Source organism: Lycorma delicatula, chromosome 1, assembly GCF_047948215.1.
Source record: "Lycorma delicatula isolate Av1 chromosome 1, ASM4794821v1, whole genome shotgun sequence".
Taxonomy (NCBI): domain Eukaryota; kingdom Metazoa; phylum Arthropoda; class Insecta; order Hemiptera; family Fulgoridae; genus Lycorma; species Lycorma delicatula.
In genome coordinates, this window is record NC_134455.1 from 22,356,157 (window position 1) to 22,382,390 (window position 26,234).

General features: G+C 32.2%; 2 protein-coding genes across 2 annotated transcripts in view; both read left to right on the plus strand.

Moving 5' to 3' along the window:
- LOC142317435 (uncharacterized) overlaps nt 1-11,803 on the plus strand; it is a 57,007-nt gene extending 45,204 nt beyond the window's left edge. Inside the window, exons 11-13 of the mRNA XM_075354001.1 lie at nt 920-1,056; nt 3,438-3,826; nt 11,569-11,803. Coding sequence (XP_075210116.1) covers nt 920-1,056; nt 3,438-3,826; nt 11,569-11,674 — 632 coding nt within the window. The 3' untranslated portion in view covers nt 11,675-11,803. The remainder of the gene's footprint in view (nt 1-919; nt 1,057-3,437; nt 3,827-11,568) is intronic.
- LOC142317436 (protein argonaute-2-like) overlaps nt 11,772-26,234 on the plus strand; it is a 150,429-nt gene continuing 135,966 nt past the window's right edge. Inside the window, exons 1-3 of the mRNA XM_075354002.1 lie at nt 11,772-11,854; nt 16,279-16,287; nt 24,595-24,731. Of these exons, the coding sequence (XP_075210117.1) occupies nt 11,772-11,854; nt 16,279-16,287; nt 24,595-24,731 (229 nt within the window). The remainder of the gene's footprint in view (nt 11,855-16,278; nt 16,288-24,594; nt 24,732-26,234) is intronic.

Consider the following 26,234-nt stretch of genomic DNA (forward strand, 5'->3'; position numbering starts at 1 on the left):
ATTGTGCATGTAGGCAATGTTTGGAATATGTAAAACAAATTGTTAGGGATGTAGGATGTAGAGGGTATACTGAAATGAAACGACTAGCACTAGATAGAGAATCTTGGATAGCTGCCATGTTGATAGAAATTAATTTAATTTTTAATTATTAAGCCTTTTCTTCTTTAATAAATATCTGTAATTGACAACTTTACCCCCAAGGGGGTTATGACTTAAAACCTTCCGTTGGATAGCATGAATGTATCCTGCAAATTTGAAAGTAATTGGTCGATTGGTTCTCACATGATGCGAGAAGCATAGAAACAAACAACTTTTAGCTTGATATGTAAGATTTTATTCTGATTCTCTTTTTTCCTGGTATGTGTTTGTACAATACAATTGTGTATCTAAGCTGCATGATCATATGCAGTATATTTTTTCTTTTTTAAAAAATAATTAATTTTATTTTTTAATAGTCAATTTTTGCATTGAAAATATAGCTTATATTAACACCAGAATGATAGAAAATTAGATACAATATAATTATTAGTATGCATTATAATCTAGTAATAACACTTCCCATTTGAATTTTTTTGGGCAACTTAAATGAAAATCATACAATTTTATGCATTTACATGCATTTCAAATACAATCTTCTAATTTTAATGACCTTCAGTTCCACCCTGCCTCCAAAACTTAACAATGAACACTTTTAATAACGTTATCCATACACTGAAAACTAGAAATAACTCTTTAATTCACTTACAAAAAGAAATTGTTAGAAATGAAATATTGCTTGATTGTTCAGTTTCAAGGTAATCTTTGGATATCATTGCATATTAGCTTCTTGGGTTCATTGTAAATTTTCATGTATGTGTGTTTCTGGCAGTTTCAGTATTTATTTCTTTAAAATTTTAGTAACATTTTTTTTGTATTTCAGGTAATCCAGCAACCGGTTTAAATAATTTCCTAGGTACTCAGCAACATCAGCTAATGTTTGGATCATTAAACCAATGCTTTCAGTTGATATGGAATCAACAGTGTGAACTGACATCTCTCAGAGAGACTCTCCATGCTGTAAGTTTGACATATTCATTAACACATGCATTTATTTAAAGAGACTTAAAAATTCTTTATTAGCAGTAAAAAGATTATTCACTGATTGGTTTGTAACTATCTAGCTTTAAATATGGATAAATAATAGTAATTCTGTTGGCCATAAAGGAATTTTTGGATGTTTTATTTGAAGACAAATTCAAACATAGTTGCCAGTTCACATACTTTTGAACAGTGATAAAATTTATCTTGACAAATTAATATTAAAAACCTATTTCATAAGATAAGAAAAAATATAAAACATATATCCTTTACTTCATCTTTAACCAATTATCTTACTTTGATGAATTTAGGTTGTTAAGGAATTTCTGGGCCCAGAGTCATTTACAAATAACCTCAGTTTGTTTGAAGAAAACCTACAGTAATTGTGACAAACTTATATGTAAAAAGTAATATTTTTTTGCCTGTGTGTTCAGGTTTTCAGTTACAAAATTTTATTCTTTATTTATTTGAATTTATTCTTGTTTGTTGATTTATTTATTTATTTTTTGTTTGCATGGGTTTTGAACCATCTAGTGTGAGTTACTCTGATGGTGAACATAAAAAACAAACAGTGTTTCCAACTGTTGAAAAATGGGTGTTAAAGCTCTTAGTTATTATTAGTAAAAGGATGATTTGAGTCCTAAAAATGTTTTTGTGTTCATTAGATATTCAGATAATGAAATCAACTTCCCTAGCATTTTCCTGAAAGTAACAAGTCTTGGTCAGAGAGAATCATGGAATCTGAGTATAATTCACATTTCGGAGCATATTTAAAATTATTTACCCTGTTTGATGATTCTTTCTAATAATATTCTTATGACAGTCAGTATATCAGACAACCAGTAATTCATGAATCGGACAGTATTTACTCCATACTGACTGCATTTATTATTATTTCCACTAATTCAATACATCTGTTATTTAATCCAAGGAGCCTATATTCCAGTTTTTTATTGATTTTGTAACTCTACCCCTTGAACAGCCTTGTCATAAGAGTAACATTATCTTTACGGATGTACATACTTTTCATGCATTCTAATGACCAATATTTAACAACTTTGAAGTGAGTGGTTATTGTAATGTAAGAGGCAAATTTAGAGCCATACCTTTATGGATTTCCCTTGGTCTGGTAGAATTATTTTCATTAAGCTGTTGTCAACCTTACCTAAATATAATTTTTTGCAAATCATTGTTATGTTTTTTCCTATGCGATTGTCATCAATAGAAAAATTAACTGTAATTTCATAAACATATTTTTGTAATACATTTGTATTTTCAAACTATTAGAAGGGTTAGTTTGCTTCAGAAGAAGTGACACAAAGTTTGTTTTTTTTTGGTATTATTTTCCCATGCTTAGTAAAATATGTATTGTTAATTTTCTTACTATATTGGAAACAAATAATTTTATTTGAAACTACTTTTTAAGAATTTTTATTATTCTTTAAGAAAATATTTACGCATTTGAAAGTTTATGAAAAATTCACTCTTCTTTTTTATAACATACATTATTCTACAAGCATGATGGAAGTATGTTATTAAATACCATTTCATTTCGGTACATCTGATAACTCATTTAGTTAAAAATGTTTATAGTTAAAAGTAACTAACAAAATCAATTTTTGAATGAATCCTTTTAACCCTTTAAAGTAGTTAACTACACAGAGAAAGGTGATCTGTGGTTCTAATAACTTTCACAATGGTAGAAGAAATTGAAGGTATGTGACAATGCATTCAGTAAATGAGATAATTTAGTATGAAAGCACTACAGATTTTACATATGTTTGTAAATAAAGGAATTAAGTCTATAGAAGACTTAAATTGTACTTAAAATTTAATGTGTTAAAATTAACACAATTTATATAATTAAATTGACTAGTGTACATTTCAAATGTATATTATATTATTATAATTAATATGTAACACACAGTGAGATCTAGTATGGCTCATGTAACCCAATATGTGTAGTGGAAATAGACCCCACCTTTTACATGGCAAAAACTTCTGACCTAGTGTGTAAATATGCAAAAGATTCAAAATGAGTTGGAACAGTTTTAAGTCGCTTCTTCTTAATTATTATGTGATCATGTGATGTTATGGTTATTTAAAATTTAACAAAAAACACAGGTTCAGTCTTTTAGACCAGTAAATAAAAACTGTATTGTTTCCAGTAACAAAAAAAAATTTTTAAAAATGAATTTCATGCAGGCTTCAGTCTGTATACAACATTACAAAAAAATAATTTGAACAAAAAGTTATTTTATAAGATGATAAAAAGTCCATGAACCTTCTTTTTATTAAACTACTGTAATTTTCTGTGTTTTTTATACATATATATATATATATTTGGTCTCTTTGATTAGTTGCAGCAGCAGCATAGTCAGACTCAGTCACGTCATTCTGGAGGTGGAGCAAATTCAATAGATAACAATGACACAGCTGCAGCAGGAGATCATCATAATAATTCTCACTCAAACCTTGGTCGATATACTTCTCAACACAGAAACCGATTGATTAGTACATCACCACCAACAGCAACACAGCCTGCTTTGATTTCATTGCTTCCTCCTCCTTCCGCTCCACCGCCACCTCATTATTTTTATCCACTGTACAGTAACAATTTAAACCTTGAATTCCAGCCTTTTCATCATTCTAGTCCTATTGGATCATTTGTACCTTCCCCCACTGGCACACTTAACAATCAAGTACCACCTGGAAATCGTGCTAACAATTATTGGGATAATTTTCGCAGGTGATAATTATTTTCTTAAACCTTCTTTAATATAAAATCTTTTGATGGAATAAGAAGTACATTATTAATAAGAGAAAAAATCTTCATTGCACCTCTTTTCTACTGCTTTTAAAAGCCCTAGTCATGTTACTATAGTTTAAATGTTATCAAGTTTTATTGTGTCTGCCACCCATCAATTACAATTAATTTTTGCATCTTTAATGATCTTTAATGCAGTTATTAATGACTTTTAGTAATGTTATAATATAATAGTTATAATATAAAACCTTAATATCTTTCTTAATGATGTGGGATGCATTTTTCTTAACTATATAAAATTTGGTCTTAACTATATAAAATTTGCATACCTACAGTTACCCTAAAGACTTCCAGACTATAATAAGACTCACTTCCACTTATAGTAGGATTTGAATGATAGTATTTATCATTGAAGAAAAACACGACAACACTAAAGTTACTGTATTTTAATTTGAAATAGGTAAAATTTTCTACAGGTACATATAAATATTATCTACTTTTTACTTATATTTTTGTGGAATAACCTTTATAAATGTGTTAAAACTTAGGATCAAAACTTCACGCCACACTTTTGATGTAGAAAATAGAAAGTTTGTAACCAAAATCCTCTGAAACATACTCTGGTAGTTTTGTGAACAGTAGACTCCATTTGAAAAGAATGTAACAAATTGAGCTCTGCAATTTGAATTAAAGTGAGAATTAAAAGTACAAAATAGAATTGTCAGTTACAATTGATTGTAGAAGATTATCCCGTGAAAAATTTGTCTTGCTATATTAACACGATCATAACCAATGTTTCCGGGAATATTGGACATCACTTACTGACTGAAGACTGTGGAAGAAGTATACTGCATTCAGAAAATAGCTGTGCAGTATGCTTTAGAATTATGTGGTGCATTCATTTCTTTTGGCATTAGGTAGGTTGTCCTACAGGTTCGTCAGGCATGTTCAGTAATAAACCAAGATGTCAGTTGTTGAGTTATGATTGAATGTGCTTCATTTCGTTTATAGGCATCAATAGTTGTGAGAAACATAATGGTTTTTTCGGTAAAGGAATACATTTTTATTGCTGAACATGTCCTTTAGTGAAGGTGACCAGTATACTGAGATTTAGATTTAGCACAAGTTTTCTGAAAAGTTTTGAAAAACTCCTGTTCCTCATCGCAGTGCAGTTCAAACTCTTTATCAAGAAAGTTTAGGCAACAGACTTTATTGAAGACCCCCTAAACAAAATGAACAGAAGCTGCTTTATATTTCAGATGCTGTGAGTGAAAGTCCATAAAAGTCAGCGTGTAAGTTAGCACAGCAGCAAGATATTGACTTGCTACCACATATAAGAGCTGAAATTTTTCCCCTACAAAGTAATTTGTGTTCAAGAACTGAAACCTACAGATCATGCCAAAACACTAAATTATGGTCAACGGTTTAAACGTTTTATTAGACCAAAATTGCATAGGTATCCTCGACACACAGTGTATCACAACAAATCACAGATGATTGATGAATGAAAAACTGCAATAACAGCATATATATGAGAATTCCAGTGCATCAGCTGGTTAAAGTGTTTGAAAACAAATTGAAATGTTTAACACCTTTTATATACTATTCTGGTTATTGTAATATCTGTTTCCTGTAGAACAATGGAATAAAAATAAAAAGTAATAATTAAGAAAGTTCATCATTACACTTCCATAATTCAAGTGCCCAGCAACTTTTCAAATAAACTGTATTTTCATTATATCCCAATATTTTTGGTTACATTAAAGAAAAAAAAATGCAAGTGGAATATATATTTTTTTGTTTTGAAACAAAACACAAACTTAAGGTTAAGTAAATACTTAATACTGAGATAGGGATGATACTCACCATAGTAGAATGATCATAGAGACAGACTTTAAGCTTAAAGATAGAGTAAAATGTAGATAGTAAATATGCAATATGTAGCTGTTGAAGATGAACTGGAAATACAACTATTGGGGGCTTGGCAATGGAGATTTTCCCTTGAAAAACTGGAAAACATGTTAGTTCATAACACACAAACCAGGAGCATGAAATGCCAAGTTAAAGTAGGTTCTTGCTTTGCTCAGTCAATTATATTTAATAATCCCATTATCAAAACAGATATATTAGTATTTTTTGTGGTTTCTTATGTTTCTTGACTAGTATCATATATTTGCTTGTTTTCTTAAATGACTGTTATTAGTAGCCATTAGCAATTTCAAAATCATGCATGAAACTATACCTGCTTACAAAAGATATTTTTCAACAATTACACAAGCCTGTAAAATTTGGGTTGTGGAATGTTTTTTTAACTTGTGTTAATTGATTCCTAAGTATTTTTTAGTACTGAATCTGAAAATAACATTCATTTTTTCCATCGCATCAGGATTTTTTGCAAATCACAAATTTAAAAATTTGTAAAGTTGAAAAATTGTGATTATGTGATACTATAAAATAGACATAAAATTATTTTTGTGTAATAAATTAATATATAGTATATTCACTTTTTTGGCTTATACTATGCATTCTTATAGCTGAACATTTGAGTAGTAGGAGGGCAGAGGTTGGGTTGAAGATGATGAGGCAGTGGGAGAGTTGGCTCTCATTGGTCAGTAAATGCATGGAGTCTGACAGCTTGACTGACAGGTTGTGACATGACTTAACAAGATGTAAGATGTTTATTGGCAGTTATCCGTGCCACTCATGCACCTGCAACTACTATCAGTGCTGTTTCAACCATCAGCAAGCTTAAATCCAGTTTTTTCTGTCTTCTGTGATCAAATGCATTTTTTATTGGTGGAATATATATTTTCAGGCCATAAAGCAAACTTTCTGTTCTCAAAATGGCTTTCAAGAGGCTGTAAAAATTCTGCAGATTTTCTTTTTCTTACATTGTGGTGAATTAATGGTGGAAAGGCAAAAAAGAAATATAACAAGTTTCGTTCAACAAGTGTACCTCTTGTATTTCAAAGTGAAAATAAGTGAACAAGAAGCATTCATATTTTTATGGTGTGGTGAGAGCCATGAAATCACACCGATGATTGTTACTTTTGTTTAACTAGTGTTCACAGTTTCAGTTTGAAAAATAAAAAAGAATCATCTATCCAAATATGCCATCCGCTTTACACCCGATTCCTCATGGTCCAGATGTGTTGCTGCCAATTCCACCAGAAAATATACCTGAAACAGATGATTCCACAAGTGATTTAAATGAAGATAACATCAAGGAGTATGAACCTGGAGATAGCTGTGTACCAAAGCATTATTCACAGTCTGAACTAATCGATTTGGTTTGAGACTTAAATCCAAACTTTGAGACCAAAGAAAATTCAGAATTACTTAGTTCGAGGCTTAAAGAGAAGAACTTGCTAGCAGCTGATTTTCCTGGTTAAGGTATGGAGGAAATGGAGAAAAGGATTTTCTTCCATATTTTTTCAGAAGAAGGAGAATTAGTCTTCTGCACTTATATATGTGGACTTTTGATTAAATTTAACATTGTGTATGAATACCAATTGGAGATTGTAGATTCATCCAAAAGAATCCTCAAAGTTGTCCTTCACAATGTGAATACATATCCATCAATACCCCTCGGACATTCTGTCCATTTAAAAGAGGGTTATAATAATTTGAAATTCTATAAAATTAAATATGACAATCATAAGTGGATTATGTGCAGTAGTCTCAAAATAATATCAGTGCTCTTAGGACAGCAGGAAGGATACACAAAGTTTCCTTGTTTTTTGTGTGAATGGGTTAGCAGAGACAGAAAAAATCATTGGATAAGGAAAGATTGGCCAAAAAGAGCTTCATTATAATGGAACCAAAAATGTGCTCTGAAAAGCTCTTATAGATCCAAATAAAGTTCTCCTGCCACCTCTGCAGATCAAGTTAGGCATGATGAAGCAATCTATCAAAGTCTTATCAAAAGAAGGTAAATGTTTTAAATCCATCTGTGACAAGCCAAACTAAAAGAGGGTGTCTTTACTGGTCCTGACATAAGAAAACTTCTCAAAGATGGTAATTTTGATAAATAAATGGAAATTGCAGAAAAATAAACCTTAGAGCCTTTAAAGACGTAGAAATCAAGTTTCTGGGTAATAAGAAGGATCTGAACTTCAAATCAGTCATTGAGAACATGCTGCAGAGATACAAAAATTTAGTCTGTTCCATGAGCTTGAAGGTTCACTTTTTAAATTCACATGTGGACTATATTCGTGAAAATCTGGATGCCATAATCAAAGAGATGGGTGAGAGATTTCATCAGGACATGAAAGAAATAGAAAGAAGGTATCAAGGAAAATGGACTACTCTTGATTCTCTAGGGGAAGACACCCTCCAACCATCCACTCCATTCCTAGCCCTGATGGGCCTTACCAGAGATCATCTTTTAATTCTTGGCATATACCTCTCAGTTGCCGGGACGCGGGATGCCACCAATGCGAATGCCACAAGCAACATTCCCATTGGTATAACTATTACTAAAAATAACAAAACATATCTCTAGTCTCAAGCAAGACTGAAAACTATATTAAACTATAGTCATCAAAGGAACTGAATCACCCACCCACCCGAAAGGTGAAATGAGTTCACATGTGAGACAAACCAGAAAAAAATAAAACTAACAGCAAAACAACCAAAATGATATAACACCAACAAAACAAAAACACTTAAACAAGAAAATTATATTCATATATATATATATATATCTATAACAAAAAAAAGGACGCAGGAGCAAGACTAAGCAGCACCCTAGATTCCCTCTGCAATCTGTTTCCTAGCCAAATAGTGCAGAAATTCTCTAACAACTGACCATTCAGCCCGATCCTTCTGGTTTTGACTAATGTCAAGTGTTGCTCCAGTGACATCCAGTCGACAAAGTACTGCGGTACACTCCAGATCATATTTGGCGCACTAATACAAACATGGAAGGCAACATCCTGCACCCTACACTACAGGCACAGACCCGAATCTACCAGGTTGAACCCAGCCAGTCTACCCCTAAAGGACATATGACCTGTAAGAAATTGAGTTACGTACTTGTTAGGGGAAACCCATGAGGTGCCCACAAGCTTCTAATGTCTGGAAGAGGTCATGCGTATATCGCTCATCAGTAGTCTCATCCTATCTAGCCTGCCATATATAACCATGCTGCATCTTTCCGGAAATCAATTTATCCAACTTCCTAGCAACATACCGTCCCTGTCTTTCAAGAGCTGGAATATCAACCGATTTCACTCTTGCAATCACCAAGACCACTTCCTATGAAACCATCTGATAACTACCCGATACCATCAAAAGTAATAGTTGTTGGGCCATCAATAATATATCTCTGTAACTACAGAATTTCATCCTATCTGCCCAAACTGGTGCAGCATACAACATAATTGCTTCACACACACTGTTTGGTCCCATATGTTATTTATTACATTTCTTATGATGTATTTTGTTTTGCCTCGTTTTCTTATTGATATATCTAGGTAGCTTAATACAGCTGCTGTCAAAGATGTATATTAATTTTAACATATTGTATTGTTCATTTCACATTCAGAAATCACATTCATAACTACAGACATACATATTCATCTCATCTCAATAATATAATATGACACAATGTAAAAAGAATAAAATATAAAATATAATATAACTAAATGTGTAAAATAAACAAAGTAATATTAAATAACCAATTGAACAAGTGAACCAGAGTGTTCTATTTAAAAGTAATTTTATGGATTACAGTATTTAAAATAGTGGGCATGAACATGGACACTATTTAACTCTCACATTGGTGAAGACACACCCTTGAACAGGATGCTTAGGGTCATAAAATTGAGACCCCCATCTGGATTGACACATGTCGGATCCTAAAAAGCACTACAGGCCTTTTCTGCAACATATTAAAGGTGCCCCTTGAATTGAAATTTCTTATCAAAATACATGCCGAGGTACTTCTGAACATGAGTGTACTTCATTCTATGGCCCGACATCAATACTCGAACTTGCTGACTCTTTGCCAAATGGCCTCTGAGGAGCATCATCGTGGTCTTCTCCAGGTTAAAAGTCATCTTGTGTTGATGAGCCCACAGATCAAGCACCTTGCATGCACAACTGTCCCTGAGCTCAACCTCCCTCCATGAGCATCTTTTGACCAGCAGGAACCCGTCATCCACATAGGCCACAACAAGACACCCACTGGGCAGCCTCAGTCGCAGAGTCAAACTCCACCACCCACTAAAGAGGACCCACACACACTGCCTTGGGGACAACCCTTAGTGTCTTCCCTTCTTCATGGCTGCCCTCACAGAGCAACACATCTCAAAGACTAAAATAACTTTTCATACCTGCAGTTCATTTTCAGTTTATCCTCACCTCTGTAATTAGGAAATGGCAGAGGGCCACCACAGATTGTTAAATGAACCACAGATTGGAAATGTCTAGGAAGATCCCCAAGACATACTTCGCTTCACTAGCCGACGCCACACTCATCACATGAAGTATGGCATCCTCAGTGCCTTTTTCGAGGTGAAACCCATACTGGTTTTCCATCAGCAACCTACACGAGACCAACCTCTCATTTGTATAAAGATACAACCCCTTCTCAAAGACCTTGCTGAAAACTGGTAGCAACATCAGGGGTCGACGTGATGACCTACCAATCAATAATTTATTAAATACATGTGTGATAATTCTCACGTTAACGCCAACTGAGTGAACAAGGAACTCAGCTGTCAGTCCATCAAAGCCAGGCATCTTATCTCTACCAAGACTACAGATAGCACAATGCACTGTGGCCTCAGCAGTCTCCACAGATAATGCATCTCTGTGTAACAGAACAACCTCATGCTGAAGTCGCAGATGGTATGCAGTCTCTCCAGCTTCGCTATCATCACGCAAAAGATCATCGAGTAGTCTGTGTAAAATGGACTTCTACAATCATGGCAGTCTGTTGCTGGATGTTACACCGAGATGAACTCTATAGAGAACATAGAAGGAAAACAACGAAGCAGAATATAAGCCATTCAAAGAAACTTCAACACATGGAATAAAAATTTTAAGTATTTTACTTACTTCGTCATTAATGGTGGGTGAAGAGGGGGAGTGGTTTCCAAAGACATGACATATCTCATAAAAATTAATTAGATAATTAAAGTAAGTTAATTTAAAAATCCATTATAGTAGAAATTAAGCTTATTTTGTGACAATTTTCATTAGAAATTAGGGGATCAATGACCCCCGCCCCCCACCCACCTCTTCAGACCACTCAACTGTTTAGCTATAAGAATGCATAGTATTAGCCAAAAAAGTAAATATATTATATTAATTTATTACAAAAAAAAAAAAAAAACATTTTATTGTTTCACAATTTTTCAACATATTTGTGAATTTTGAAATTTAAAATTTGCAAACCTGACATGATGGAAAAAATGAAGGTTATTTTCAGATTCAGGGCTAAAAAATACATAAGAATCAATTATCAAAAACTAAAAAGCACAACCGTCGCAGGCTTGTATAATTACACACTGATTTGAAGTCAAAATGAAATAATGGAGATGTGCATTAAACCAATTAAATGTAATATATATATTGAACATTAGTCTTATTTGAGCCTGAATATTTTTATAAAATTTAGAAATGTATAGTTTTTGTAAAATATAATACAAATTCAACTCATTTTTAGGGCTGATCTACTGTTTAATTCTATTATTTTTTTAATATAATTTTTACAGTTACTCGAGACAGAATTTGTTATCAGCACGCAGCAAGTGCAATGAAGGAAGAGATAGTTCAGGAACTTTTACTATCAACAGGTATAGACCGTTACAGAGGAGCTAGTGGAGGTAGTAACAGCAGCAGACTTGCCAGAGAAACACAAGTGCGGACTGGGGGAGGAAATGCAACCAGTACTGCTGGTGTCACTTGTAGCAGTAGCATGCCCCAGCACTCACAGCAACAGCAATCTCAGCAACAGAGTCAGTCTAATATGACTCTCGATGATATGATGATGCATAACTTGTGAGTATTGATTAAAGTTATATCATTAGATAACAATCTGTTACTATCCTTTTGCAGCTCTTTGTGTTTGGACTAGTTTCTTGCTGATGATAAAACTTAGTAATTGTAAAGTCAGAGGCGCAGCTTAAGCTGGGTAAAGTTATACCTAACCAACTGTAATCAGCCAATTGAAATATCACCTTTTGACAATAGAACCAGTAGAAAATATATAGTATGCCCTTACTTCAGAATGTGATAGTGGACCATCCAAGGAAATATATTTGGCCTCTTGCTTTTCTCAATACTTACACATTCAGAACCATTCATTGTTACCCTTTTTACAGATACCAGTGCATTTACATCAGAAGATAATTTACTTACATGATATAAGAATTATGAATATGATTGGAAATTGAGTGTCAGCAGTTCACAAATTTATTCATCAGATAGGTTGTAACGATGTAACTAAATATAGATAAAAGATTTTCCACTTTCCCTCTCATATGGACACATCTTACTACTTACTAATTCTATGAATAATAATATTGATATTTTTGTTGTTTATGGTTTAAATTATTTGGAAGTGTTTTGAAATAATTTTATGTAACTGACCAAATTATTGTTCTTGCAAAAATATCAAACCATATTGTCTCAATATAATATTTATTACACTACAGTACTCCCATTAAAATTGTAATACTGAAAGTTGGTTTTACATTAAATAATTGTTTTTTAATAGTCATATTAAAGTTTATAACATTGAATTATTTTTAAAATAGTGTTTTTAATGTTAAAATATAACAGTACTGGAAAAAATTATCACAATGTACAATCATTGAAATCATTCAATGTTGAAATTAAGATTATTTATTTACATATTTTTTTATTTACTACACTATCATTTTTGTATTACAAATTGTTATACTTAAGCCTATGAGAAGGGATCTTATTATGTTCAGTTTCTGTTTTTAATAAATTATCTAATGATGTAAACATCTGATAGATTAATTTAAGTTAATTTTTTGTCTGAAAAAGAATTGCTGTGTTGAATTTTTAATAAAGTATTACTTTAAATTAGGTAAATCTGAACTTTCTGTGAACTTGTTTAATGTGTATTAAAACATGTTCTCAGATATTTATCAATTAATTAATGACTTTAAAATTATGTTCTTCACTGAAAATATTTTTCCTTCATATACTTGCATCACTATTATTTCATAGTATTATATGCACATGGTAATACTTTAATATACAGTAAACCACTTCTATTTTTTTATTCATTAATTTTGTACTTTATAATATTACTCTGACCAAGTTTTTCTAAGATTTTCTCGAAATCGTAGGCAAATGCTGGAACAATTCTTTTTTGTTTTCAGTGGATTACCTTGCTTACCATTATACCATTACCATTATATCTGACATATATAGTGTATAGTTTTGATATAAATGTATTTATATATGTAACATTTATACAACCTATTTGTACTTTATTTAATAAGTTTTTAAATGTTGTTTTTGAATATTGTAAAAATAATTAACCCTATTTAATGTGAAGTGTATTTAAGTCACTTTTGTTAGTGTGAACCTCGTTAACAGAAAAAGAGTAGTTTTTTGTTTTTAAGTTAAAAAAGTTATTTTAGACCCAGATCTAAAACAAAAAGAAACCCTGAACTTTAATAATAGTTAAGGTCAGAACTTCTTTTTAACCTTAAGAAGGTTAGGTCCTGAGTAAGATTTAAACTGCTCTGATCAGAGGCAGTACTCTTGTGGTAGATTGATCATCCACTTTCTCTCATCTTTTTCCTTCGGAAGTGTCGTATTAGTTTGAATCAGTTGCATTGATTGCATTTGTGGCACCATGATGTTTGGTACTTGGCAGGGCAGTTGTTTATTGGGGCTTAAATTTGGTTTTATTTTTTCATTAAATCAATTGATTTGAAAATAGTTTAATTCAGGATAACATTTGTATGTGTGTATATGTAGATAAAATTTCTTTTATCACAGAAACTTTCATTAATAGGCCAGTTGTAATAGAAAATAACAGGGGAAAATGCCTAAAGTTAGAGATTATGTTAAAGAGTAGCTCATGAATTTAAATTTTAAAGAAATAAAAAATTATCCTGAATGTTTAATACTTTTTTTCTTTTTCCCCTTATGTATGCTTTAAAATATGTTCACCGCATGGAGTGGACGTTTATTGAACATCCCAAAGAAAGCAATTGTGATTTATTCTTCAAGAATTGGGTATTTAAAAAAGGACGCAATCCTGCTGTTTGATGACATGAATTTATTATAAAAATATTAATGTTAATAAAATACGTATACAACAGTAGTCAAATTACCTTTAATAACTTTATTATAGATTATCAAAATGATTTCCTGTGATCTTGATGCAGGTTTGTACACGTTTCATAACATTTGCAGCCACTTTTCGTAATGTTTGCTCAGTAATGTTTGAAATCTCATTTTCAGTGTTAGCCTTCAATTCATCAAGTATATGAGGGTTGTTTTTAAAAACTAGACTTTTTAAATACTCCCAAAGTAAAAGTCTGCCGCTGGTGTAAGATATGGGGATCTTGGAGGCCACAACCCTTTTGATATCAAACAATGGCCAAAACATTCTCGTTACATATCCACGTTTCATTAGCAGTATGACACGTTACATTATCCTGTTGGAACCAACATTCTAATTCATGTAAGTCTAACATGGCAATAAACTGTTTGATTATGTTGCGATAAATCGCAGTATCTACAGATTTGTCAAAAATAAACGCTCTATTACATTATGCTGGGAAATCATACACCAAACATCAATTTTACGTGCTTGTAATGGTTGTTCATGAAACACATGAGGATTTTCAGCACTCCATACTCAGCAGCTTTGGCTGTTAATGTAGCCATCCAAGTGAAACCACGCCTTGTTGCTGAAATAAACATCCAAAATTTCAATACCATTGTCATCAGTAAAAATGCGAAACCAATGACAAACATTACTGTAAACATTTTCCGTGGTGTATTTCTTTCAGTTCTTGAATGACACTGATGTAATAAGCATGCAATTGTAATTTTTTAGTAGTCCTGAAAGCTGTAGTTAATGAAAGCCCAGCCTGTGAAGATAACTTTCTGAGCTGGGTGAGAGAGTCAAAGTTCTTTCACATCCTCCAGAACTTCTACTGTTAATGATGGTCGACCTGTGCTTTTCCAATCATGTACTGATAGTCTCACGAACTTTATTAATCAAACGTGATATTGTTGACTTATTAAGAACTGAAGAATTGGGAAATTTTATCCAAAAATCATCTTTCACTTGTTTATAAGATTAATATGCACAATAAGTATCAATAATAAACACATGTTCTTCCTTGGAAAACGACATAGTTAAAACAATAGAGATGGATTTATACTGGTATAGCACTAGTGCATAAGAAGGACATTTCAATTGTTCCAAGCTGTTAACCTAGAGTACAATGTTACCTACTGACATGTTGAGAGAAATAAAATTTACCTATATGTGTCTTCTACCATCTTAATCTTTGGGTTGCATCCATTTTTAAACCCTTGTTACTTTACATATGTCATAACCCTAAGAAAGGGAAGCTGGAAGTAATAATATAGAGCAATAAATTATGCATCCCTTTCTGATATTCATTTTGTATTCTTATTATATACATATACTCAATAGGAGGAGTTATAAAACTTTTATGCATGTAAAATTTTGAGCATTAAATAAAGATAAAAGAATAAGGGTAAAAACATAAGGAATTGTGTAAATAGCTTCTTTATTCTATTTATGCAAGCAGGAGGTGTTAATAACACCCTTTTTATCCTATAAGGTGATTACTTCAATGTTATTGTGATTATGATTTAATTATTTTCACAATTCCCTCATAATATTTGATGGGGAGGAGTTTCTAGATTAATACAAAACTATTTAAATAATGTAAAAGATAGAAAGAATTAAAATATATTTTGTAATTTATTGAGAAAAAAAAATTGAATTGATGAATTCCTTTTTCATTGAAACTGATTGGTATTGGTAAATAATGTATTTGGGTTATAAGTGTATTTAAATATATTTTTATTGATGATAGATAAATAAAATTATAAAATGCCAAACTCATTCAAGAAATTGAATCCATGAGTGTGAAGCATGCTGACTGCTGTGTTGTAGAATATATTAAAATAGAATCAGTGTTTTTAAATATACTATTATTAAGATTTCATAAATTAATTTCTTTCTTTACTTAGAGCAAATCATAAGGAAAAATTGAACACCTACCAGAATCATCCGCAATCATTTTTATCCTCGACTTCATTGAACAATAACCGGCTGCTGTCCTCTTCAACATTGCCACCATTAACCGATCAGCAAAGACCCCGGCAGTTGGCTGCAGTTAGTCGTAAATTGAGTCATGATAACTGTTCTTCTTCTGTTAAATCTGATTCATCCAAAGGTAATTATTATTTCAACCATCTGCTATATATGTATATTTTTACACACACACACACACACACACACACACACACACACACACACACACACATTCACTCACTTGTGTGAGTGTGTCCATGCACACAGAGTGTGTCAGGAAGTTTCTGAACACTCTTCCATACTTTATTGGTGTTTCCTGTTATCAGAATAATGAAAAGAGTTTCTATATATATATGAGGGTTATTTTTTTTCAAGGTCCGATTGGTCGCAAAATAAAAACCCACGCAAAAATTGGATGAACCTTTGCGCAGTGTCTCTAGTACAGCCTTCAATCACGCTGCGTCACTTCGTTTTGTTCTGAACACGTAGCTAGCACGTAAACATATCTACAACAATAGCATCTCCTGCCAAGTGTGAAGTGTGTGTGGTAATTCAATTTCTTCAGGCTGAGGGGTGTAATGCAGCTGAAATTCATAGACGAATAAGTAATGTGGACGGTGAAACTTCAATGAGTGACAGCAAAGTGCGACAATAGTGCAGGAACTTTAAAGCTGGACGTGTAGATGTTCATGATGCAGGCAGTCAGGGAAGGAAGCGAGTGTCAACCGATGATCTCGTTGAGCGAATGGATGAGGCAATTCGAGAAAATCGTCGGTTCACAATTTCTGTTTTGAGTGATTCGTTTCCAGAAATTTCAAGGTCAGCTCTTTACACCATTGTGAGTGAGAGACTTCAGTACCGCAAACTGTGTGCAAGATGGGTTCCCAAGATGCTGTCCGACCATCACAAAACAATGAGAATGGACGCTTCCCTAACGTTTCTCCAGTGCTACCACAACGAAGGAGAAGATTTTTTTAACAAAATTGTCACAGGGGACGAGACATGGCTCCAGTTAGAAACTGAAGAAACAAAAGAACAATCCAAACAGTGGATGCATTCTCATTCTTCCAGTAAACCAAAGAAGTTTAAGCGAACCTTCTTCAACAGAAAGTGTATGGCTACTGTGTTCTGGGACCGGAATGGAGTTCTCTTGGTGGAATTCAAGGAATGTGGCACAACCATCACTGCAGCCTCATTCATACTGCGTGACTCTTCAATGTCTACGAAGAGCAATTCAGAATAAGCGGAAAAGAATGTTGTCATCAGGCATTGTCTTTCTCCATGACAATGTTCGGCTGCACACTGCAGCTGTAACAAAGAAACTCCTACAGCGTTTTCGTTGGGAAGTGTTTGATCACCCACCATACAGCCTGGACTTGGTTCCATCCGATTTTCACCTCTTTGCTCACATGAAACACTGGCTAGGAGGACAACATTTTGGCACAGACATTGAGCTGCAGACCAGTGTAGAAACATGGCTGAAGCACAGGCGGCTCTGCTCTATGACGAGGGTATTGGAAAGTTGGTACCACTGTATGACAAATGTCTAAATCGGAGTGGCGACTATGTAGAGAAATAGCGTAACTATGTAAGTACTTGTTAAAAATAAATAATTTGTTATTTTCACTGTAATTTTAATTTTGTGACCGATCGGACCTTGAAAAAAAAATAACCCTCGTAGATCTGGTCCGAAAAACGCTTTGTTTTGTTATAACTAGCATAAATATTTCACCCAGATTTCTGCTGTTAAGGCAAATACTGCTAAAACTCTATAACACAACCCAAATTATTGAACAAAAATTTGTTGTTTTGTATGTAGTCTTACATGAAAAAATAAAAAAATGAGTGAAACTGTATTTCCAGCAGTTCCAAAAAAATTGTTTAAATATGCAAAAAAAGAATTGGAGTCAAAAAATATACAGTTTTAGGTTTGCTCTAAATTTACATTGTTAATTTGCCAGTAATCAAATGAGTCAGAATGTTAGAGAATTTAACTCTGAGAAAATTGATATAATTAAAGTTAATAAAATTAATTAAAATCATTTTTATTGAAAAACTAAGAACAATAAAATTCTGAAAATCTTTCCTTACAGGTGATAAATTGAAAAAATTAGGCCTACTCTCTTATTAATTTTATAACAGAATTATATCATTATTTAATTTTATTAATAATAAAATTATTATTATTGAATTATTAATTCAATTTACACAGAGATAAAATTATGTAATTTTATCACTGTCCAGATATTCACCTCCAGTGTTATGTACATTTCATGGTGACAATTTATGAATGCAACTAACTGCCTTCTCCAGCATAATTAGGCTGTTTAATTTCTTGGACAGCAAACATGATTCTTAATCAAAGTTTTCATCATTGTTGTATTTGTGTAAATACACTAATACTTTCTGTTTTTCCATATAAATAAATTCAAAATTTAAATCTATTTGATTCAAACGTTGTATGAGGATTGCCATCATTTCATATATGATTGTTTCTTGAATTATTAATACCATTACATGTAAGTGTTGTGTTAGTTTGTCAGTGAAGAGTATTTGCATGGCTAATGCTACTCCATTGGGAGTAATTGATTCTATGATTCACCCATATTCTTACAGATATTGTAAACGGTGAAGATGAGAACATTATCAAAGTAATGTTCTCCACATGCTCATATTCATCAAGTTATCATCATATACTTAATCATCATCATATTAGTTAATCAATCATTATACACTTAATCAAGGACTTGGATGTACATCTCTTCATGACTATTATTTTCCTGTTTTAAATTTTCTATAATGACCTTCTTTCTCTCAGTTATCTATGAGTATTTATAAAAATCTGTTTTGTTTTGAATAGTTCAGTTTGGAAGTTTCCAACAGTATTCTTGAACAGCTTCTTTGCCATTATCATTGTAGTATTCTTAGATAAATGTATATTCTTGTATATTCTTCATATGGGAATTTAAATTGATTTTTCCATGTTATTCTTCCAAATCACTAATAGTAATTTCAAAAATAAAAAAAATTATATTGTATGTACGATAACGATAAAAACAGTAGTTTCGTAAGCTTAGTTGTTTGATGCACTGTAGTTCATTAGAACTAGTTTTATCATTAGACTTATCATTTATCACTAGATCACTAGTAGTTTATTAACATTTGTTTTTGCTTGTCTCTGGGTATGTTTTGGTGTTGGTTAGCGATTTTAGAAGGGAATATGTAGGATGGCTAGGGGAATGAACTTTTACGGGGTGGAAGAGCATTCAATTTTCAATCACTTTGCATCGTTAGACTATGTTGAGGATGACTATGTTTATTTTGAGTGGAATTTATAAAAAAGAATTAATGATTGTGACCACATTTATATAGAAAAGATCACAAGATCTTTCAAAACTTTCTATGAGATGTTTATATCATATATATATAAAAGTGTGTGTGTATATATATATATATATATATATATATATATATATGATATAAAAGTAAATTTAATTTGATCAACCTTCAAACAGGGTATGAGGATGACACGATTATAAAAGCTGCAACAGATGGCAGCACTTCTTCAGACATTGTTAATGTATAATTCACTATATTTCAACTCTGTTTAGTAATGTAACAGTGGCTAACTAGACCACTATATTTTTTTGTATTTAAACAATTTATTATTCCTTTATTTATTGTTCATATTTATCTTTATGTAATTTTTCATTTTTAATGTTTAATTTTAAATAAATTTTTTTTCAAGTATATAATATATAAAAGAATAATGTTCAATTATAACTAAATTTTATTCTTTTATAAAAAATAATTTTTTTTAATTATTTTGTAATATTTATGTATAATATATAATTTGATGTGAATAATTTGAAAAAATGTAATGCAACTGATGATGTGAGAAATTCGTGAAAACGTTTTTGCATGTATAATGGAATAAGGTAAACTTCATCCTACTTCATTTATTTTTCTGTACTTAGATAGATCAAATAAATGTAATTTTGTATATTAGTACAGAGGAATATGATTCTTGAAAGAATAGACATTAGAAAAGTAATGTATATACATACATGAAAAGTGTATTGGACATTAATGTTTTACTTACCAACTTCCAGCAAAGTCCATTGATCAGTTTGTTACATATCTGTAAATTAAAAGCAGAAATGGTTAAAGATATTAGTGATTTGTTTATTGAAGATTTTGTTATGTAGGAAATAAAGAACCACTCACATGTTAAATAATGTTACATGAAGATACCCTAAGTTTTGGTCAGGCTTTAGATGTATGTCGTGCTTCTGAAATCGGTATCTGATAAAACTAAGAAAATAATGCTTCACTTCATACGGAATGAAAATTTTCATCTAAACAAGGGTGCATACCCTTCAGAAATATGGAGAGAGTGCACATTATGACAATCGAAGATTTTCAAGATTTGAAATGAAGTATATTATGATGCATGTGGTTCCAATCACAATAATAGTTTCCAGTATTTAGTTTCTTTTAAATATAAAAGAAATCATAATGTTAAAATGTACTGTGCCAGTAACAAACTTTAGTTAATTTTGTTACTGAATTTGATGATTGTAGTTGTAAAACAAATAATTTATTTTTGTGCATAATGTTTATTGCAAATAAACCACTGATGAGAAAACTACAGTTAGTAATTTGCATTGCAAGCAGAATGGTGCATTGGAACCCGCACTTAAAAATAAGTGCGGGTTTTGAATTAGAAGCAGGGGTCAAATGCATAAATGCATCTCCACACATTTATTTGAAAATTTAGGATTTCATAGGAAAATTTTAGAACTAGTAACAGTTAATGTGTATGCATTTAATGGCCAAAAATTAAAAACTTAGACAAATTTTATTTATTCTGCCCATATTGTAACTGTAATTGTAAGCTTTATTTTTATATTGTTAATTTCCTTTGCGTGTCATTTTTATGTTTATCTATTCTTAAGAAACCACTTGATGAATTACCGATGAGATTGCAAAGAATATTATTATGAGTACAAAAACGTATTATCATTTAGTTCCTAAAAACCTGGCAAAGATTTATATACATCGCATACAGTGCTCTGTTCTTGTAACTCAAATATGTAATTAGCTTAATATGGTTGTGGATTTTAGTAACTTACCTCTTAAATAAAAGATTACAAACAGATATTACATTGCAGGTTAAAACTATAAAAGATTCTACATTATTAAAAATGTTAAAAATAAGTGATTTATTGTAAGATCGGTGTATTCTAAGTTTATTGAGCATTTTTTATGACTTAAATAACATTTTTAAAAATAGCTTTCTAAAATGGGTTCCACTGTTAAGCAAATAAGTCTTTATGTTGCTTGAGAGAGTCCATATCCTTTCTTAGCATTTCTGATGCGATAAGTTGGATTAGTGTGAAAGATTCTTTTAACTCGTCTATGTTATGAGGTCAGTTTCAATGCTTTAAGTATCCTCATAAGTAATTGCATGGTTATAAATAAGAAAAGCACGAAGGCTTTGGCCTTCACCATTATGATAGGCGACACATTCTGGACAGTATTCTGTTCGATCATCAAACAGTCTATATTATGAGTCATGACATGTGAGATATCACACCATCTTGTTAACTATAATGAGCACAAGTCAACATGGGTGCTGTCTTAGTATCAGGAAGAGAAAAAAATCATCCAGCATAGCTGTATAATGTTCAAATAGTATAGTCAACTGCTCTTCCATTGCCTTGCAAAAGGTACCCTCTGAAAATCCAAAATAAACTCACTCCATATAAACCTGTACCTGTTAACTTCCACCAAATTGTTATTTTCTTGTTATGCACCACCGAATTGTTATTTTCTTGTTATGCAAAGGAGATTGATATAATAGAGATTTTCTTTGCTATTTATTTGAAATTCTGTTTATCAGTGCATCCACTTAGATGAAAATGGGGCTAATCATAGACTTCTAAATTGAATAATTGTATAATTACGGTTATGCATTATTAATCTCTAAGAGCTTTGTACAAAATTCCATTCACTGATGTGTGCCTCTACATTCTGTTCACTCAAGGCACAGCAATTCTTGAACCAATGAGTTTTAAACAGGTGAAAATGTAAATCTATGTGTAACATTCTTCTAACACTCCTATCTGCCTCAAGTATCGATACAGAATGTTAACAAAACATCTTGAACTGTGCTGTAGCGTGGTCACTGAATAAACCAACAATGCAAATACTGTGCTGTTCACTGGCATATAATTCAACACCAGTTTTAAATCGTCCAGTCAATTCTACCATACCCTTTATTAAAAATGGATGCCCAGCACCAAATCCTTATAATCGGATTCAATCTTCATATTTCTTATCTGAAATAAATTAGATATTGGTAATATGAACATTTTTGGAATTTTAAAAATGATCTTAATATTTTAAATATTTTTTTTAAGGATAAAACTGTAGCAGTCATTCATTAACACGGTATCTCATTTATTCAGTCTATACAATGTTTTGTATTTTAAAGTATAATTTAATATGCTTGAACCCTAAACACATTTAATTTGTACTTAGAAAAAGTGAAATTTTCAGGTAGTAGATTTTATCTCATCATTTGCTGATGTAAAATACTGAAGAGAGAAAAAAAGTTAAAAAACATGTAAGGGTCATCCATTAAGTAAAGAGCATTTAGCAATAAACTAATCAAAATATTTGTTATGTAATACAATAGGTAAATCTTTTTTCTACTGTAGCTAAATTTAATCTGTTATTGTCAGTAGCTTTTTTAATACCATTAATGTAGAAATCCACCTGCTAGGCAGCCATGCAACAGCAGATTAAATTGAAATCGCTGGTTTCCGATTAGAAATTTATGAGTATTTCCTGACTAAACTTTATAAGCAGCACTCAGGTTGTTGCACCTAAGGGTAAGCATTACTGTAGCAGTATGCTAGTATGTAGCCAATTAAGTAATGCTGTGGATTTAATGTAGTTCCTTTTTTGACATCAGCAAATAAGATGTGTTTCTAGCTTCAAAAAAGCTTGGTATTACTTATTTGTACTTTTCTTCACGTTTGGTATTTGATAGAACTTTCTATTTTTACTTGCTTTTCTAACTCACAGTGTTTTTCTTTCATGTTTCTCCTTAAATCTTGCATCCTTAATATAACATACTTCCTGACATTGCATATTGGTGAAATTTCACATCATTGATGAAATTTGTGATAATAAAGTAAATGAAATATAAACTTCACTATTTTGTTATTTTATGTAGTAAATGCTTGATTGCAAATCTGTTTGATATTTTATAGATATACTAGCAGATCCGGCAATGCTTCGCTATTGCCAGATTTGAGTATATATATAAAGGAGTGAGAGAGTTTAAATGAACACAATTGAAAATTTGATAAAAAAAATTAAAAAACTGAATATTATGAAACTTCACAAATTTTACCTTTTGCTTATTTTCCTTCCTCTTTCCAACTTCTCTCTTTCACCCTTCTCCCTCAACCCTCTCCCAGTTTCCTGTTTACCCTTTCCCTTTTCTCTTTCCACCTTTCCCCTTGTCACTGTTTTACCTTTTGCCCGAACGTAAATCGGTCCATTAGTTTTTTGGTCTTTAGCGAACACACATACAAACATGTCTTTTGTACATATATATATATAATAAAAAAGTCTGTTTGTATATTTGTTTGTTTCGTAAATATTTAGACACCGGCCCCAGCTAGCGGGTATAATTCTTGCAAAAATTTTTATTTTACATAACTAATGTTCATATTCTGAATATGAACCAAATCGGTCAATTAATATAATTTTTCTAAATATCTCAACCCCAGTGCCATCTAGCGGTTTCATTTTTTGCAGAAATAATTCTTTCCGTGTAAGTAACACGTATTGTGAATATGAGGCAAATCGGACTATAAGTACAATTTTTCTAAATATCTCGACGCCAGTGCCACTTAGCGGGTCCAAACATATTCAGAAACTTTCCCTGGCATGCGTCCAACCATTCCCCAAAGTTTCATTGCTATCGGATGAATGGTTTAGGAAGGCATAAGAGACATACAGACAGACAGACAAACATTCATTTTTATATATGTAGATTATAAATTTCAGTAATGATGTTATCTTTTGAAATCAAAATTAACCTACTAATTAAACTCATGCAAAATATATGATAATAATTTGATTAAAATATGACTAAAAAGTATAAATCAATTTTAAAAAATTTTTGTAATATTTTTATAGTTTTGAGGAAGATGTTATAGCATATTTATAGTCTAGGGAATTGGCTGAGATTAAGACAAAATAGAGAAACCAACTGACTGTATTTTTGGCAGAAGGTCACCTGCATTCATGCTACATACAAACATTATCTATTTTGGATAATTATTTCCTGATAATGTCAGTTGAAATATTAACTAATAAATATTTGATGCTTTATTGTATGTAAAATAAAAAAAAATTTTTCTTGTAGATTTGTTGCTGTTGGGCGTTCATTTTTTACTCCACCTCAGCAAGAACAAATTGTTGATCTTGGAGATGGTTTAGAACTACGGTATGGTTTCTACCAAAGTGCGATTCTTGGCTGGAAGCCATTTCTTAATGTTGATGGTAAGGATAAAGTTTTAGCTCATATAAAAAAAATTTCAGCCAGGAATATGTTCAACAGGCTTTGTTATTATGCGATGTTTACAATCCTCTGCAGTTTTCTTGTTATCCGTTCTCAACCCCTTGCTGTGAAACCTGGTATTCGACGGGTTTTTGGGACTGACATTCCCGGAAGGGGTCACAGTTCAGGCTTTCGCAGATGACTGTCTCCTGTTAGTTTGTAGTAACTCTCGACTGCAGCTAGACGACAGAGCGCAGTTGGCTTTGTTAGCTGCAGAGGGCTGGATGGACATTCAAAATTTAAGGACTTCTGTGCCCAAAACGAAGTTTATGTTTCTCAAGGGTGCAGACAAATTATACAGTTGTAACCCCTGTATTAAGTATAAAGGCTGTGTAATCAGCTGAGTTCAAGTTCATAAGTACCTAGGTGTTTTGTTTGATGAGAAGTTGCTGTTTAGCAGCCACATTAGGCAAGTTACAGCGGACGTCATCTCTGTATGCACAAGCTTAGGAGGATTGCTCGAAAGGATTACTGGCTGTCGTTTGTACATTGTTTACCTAAGTGTCTTTGAAAGTTTGACTTCATATGCGGCATCTGTTCGGGTGCATAGGTTCGAAAGAAATCTAGCACTGATTTAAAATTTAAGGAGTGCTCAGCGCAGAGTGTTAATTGTATGCACTGGTGTTTTTAAAACAGGCCTTCTATGAGGCTACCACTGTACTGGGAAAAGCTCTCCTAATCGATTTAGTGGTGAAAGTTCATTGTCAGACCGTGTGGGAGTTCCTTGATGAGGTTGCTTTGTTCAACTGACATCAGCAGTTTACCTAAGAGAAAAGACTCCTTCCACGCTGCTGTAGGAAGCTAATCGAGAGATATGGCTGGCTACCAGCCAGATTAAGGCTCCAAGTGCTTTAATGGTGAACAGATATGCTGGCATTCAGCGGCCTAGAATTCGCTGTGGCAGCGAATTGCTGTCTTTGACGAGATAAATTAATTATTGATACTCATATATGTTTCAGTAATTGACGGGATACGCCTACCCATTTTAGTGATATATGACAAGTGGGCGGCGGGACATGCAAGCAAGTGCTTTATGGTACCACGCTTATTCCACTCACACTTTTAGGTTAGCACTGACATTCGGTCTTATGCTTTAGGGCGACCGAATGGGGTGGTGGTGGGAGAAATGCCAAGCAAACCAATGTAATGTTTTGTACAGGAAAAATCTTTTCCTGTACGTTTTCTGTAACGTACAGGAAAAGGATTTTTTTCTTCAAAAAAATTACTTTTTTCTCATGAAATATAAAATAGTAGACAGTTATTCCTTATTTAAAAATTTAAAAAAATGTTAATAGATTTTTTAACTAAGCTCTGGATTTCAGAGCTTAGTTAGCTTTCTTCCTTTCCTAAAAAGGAAAGAAAAATCTTGGAAAGTGATTGATTTTTGGGTGTTCTTTCTTTTTGAAGGAAACTAAAAAAAGTTAAAAAAAATTTAAAAAAAAGTT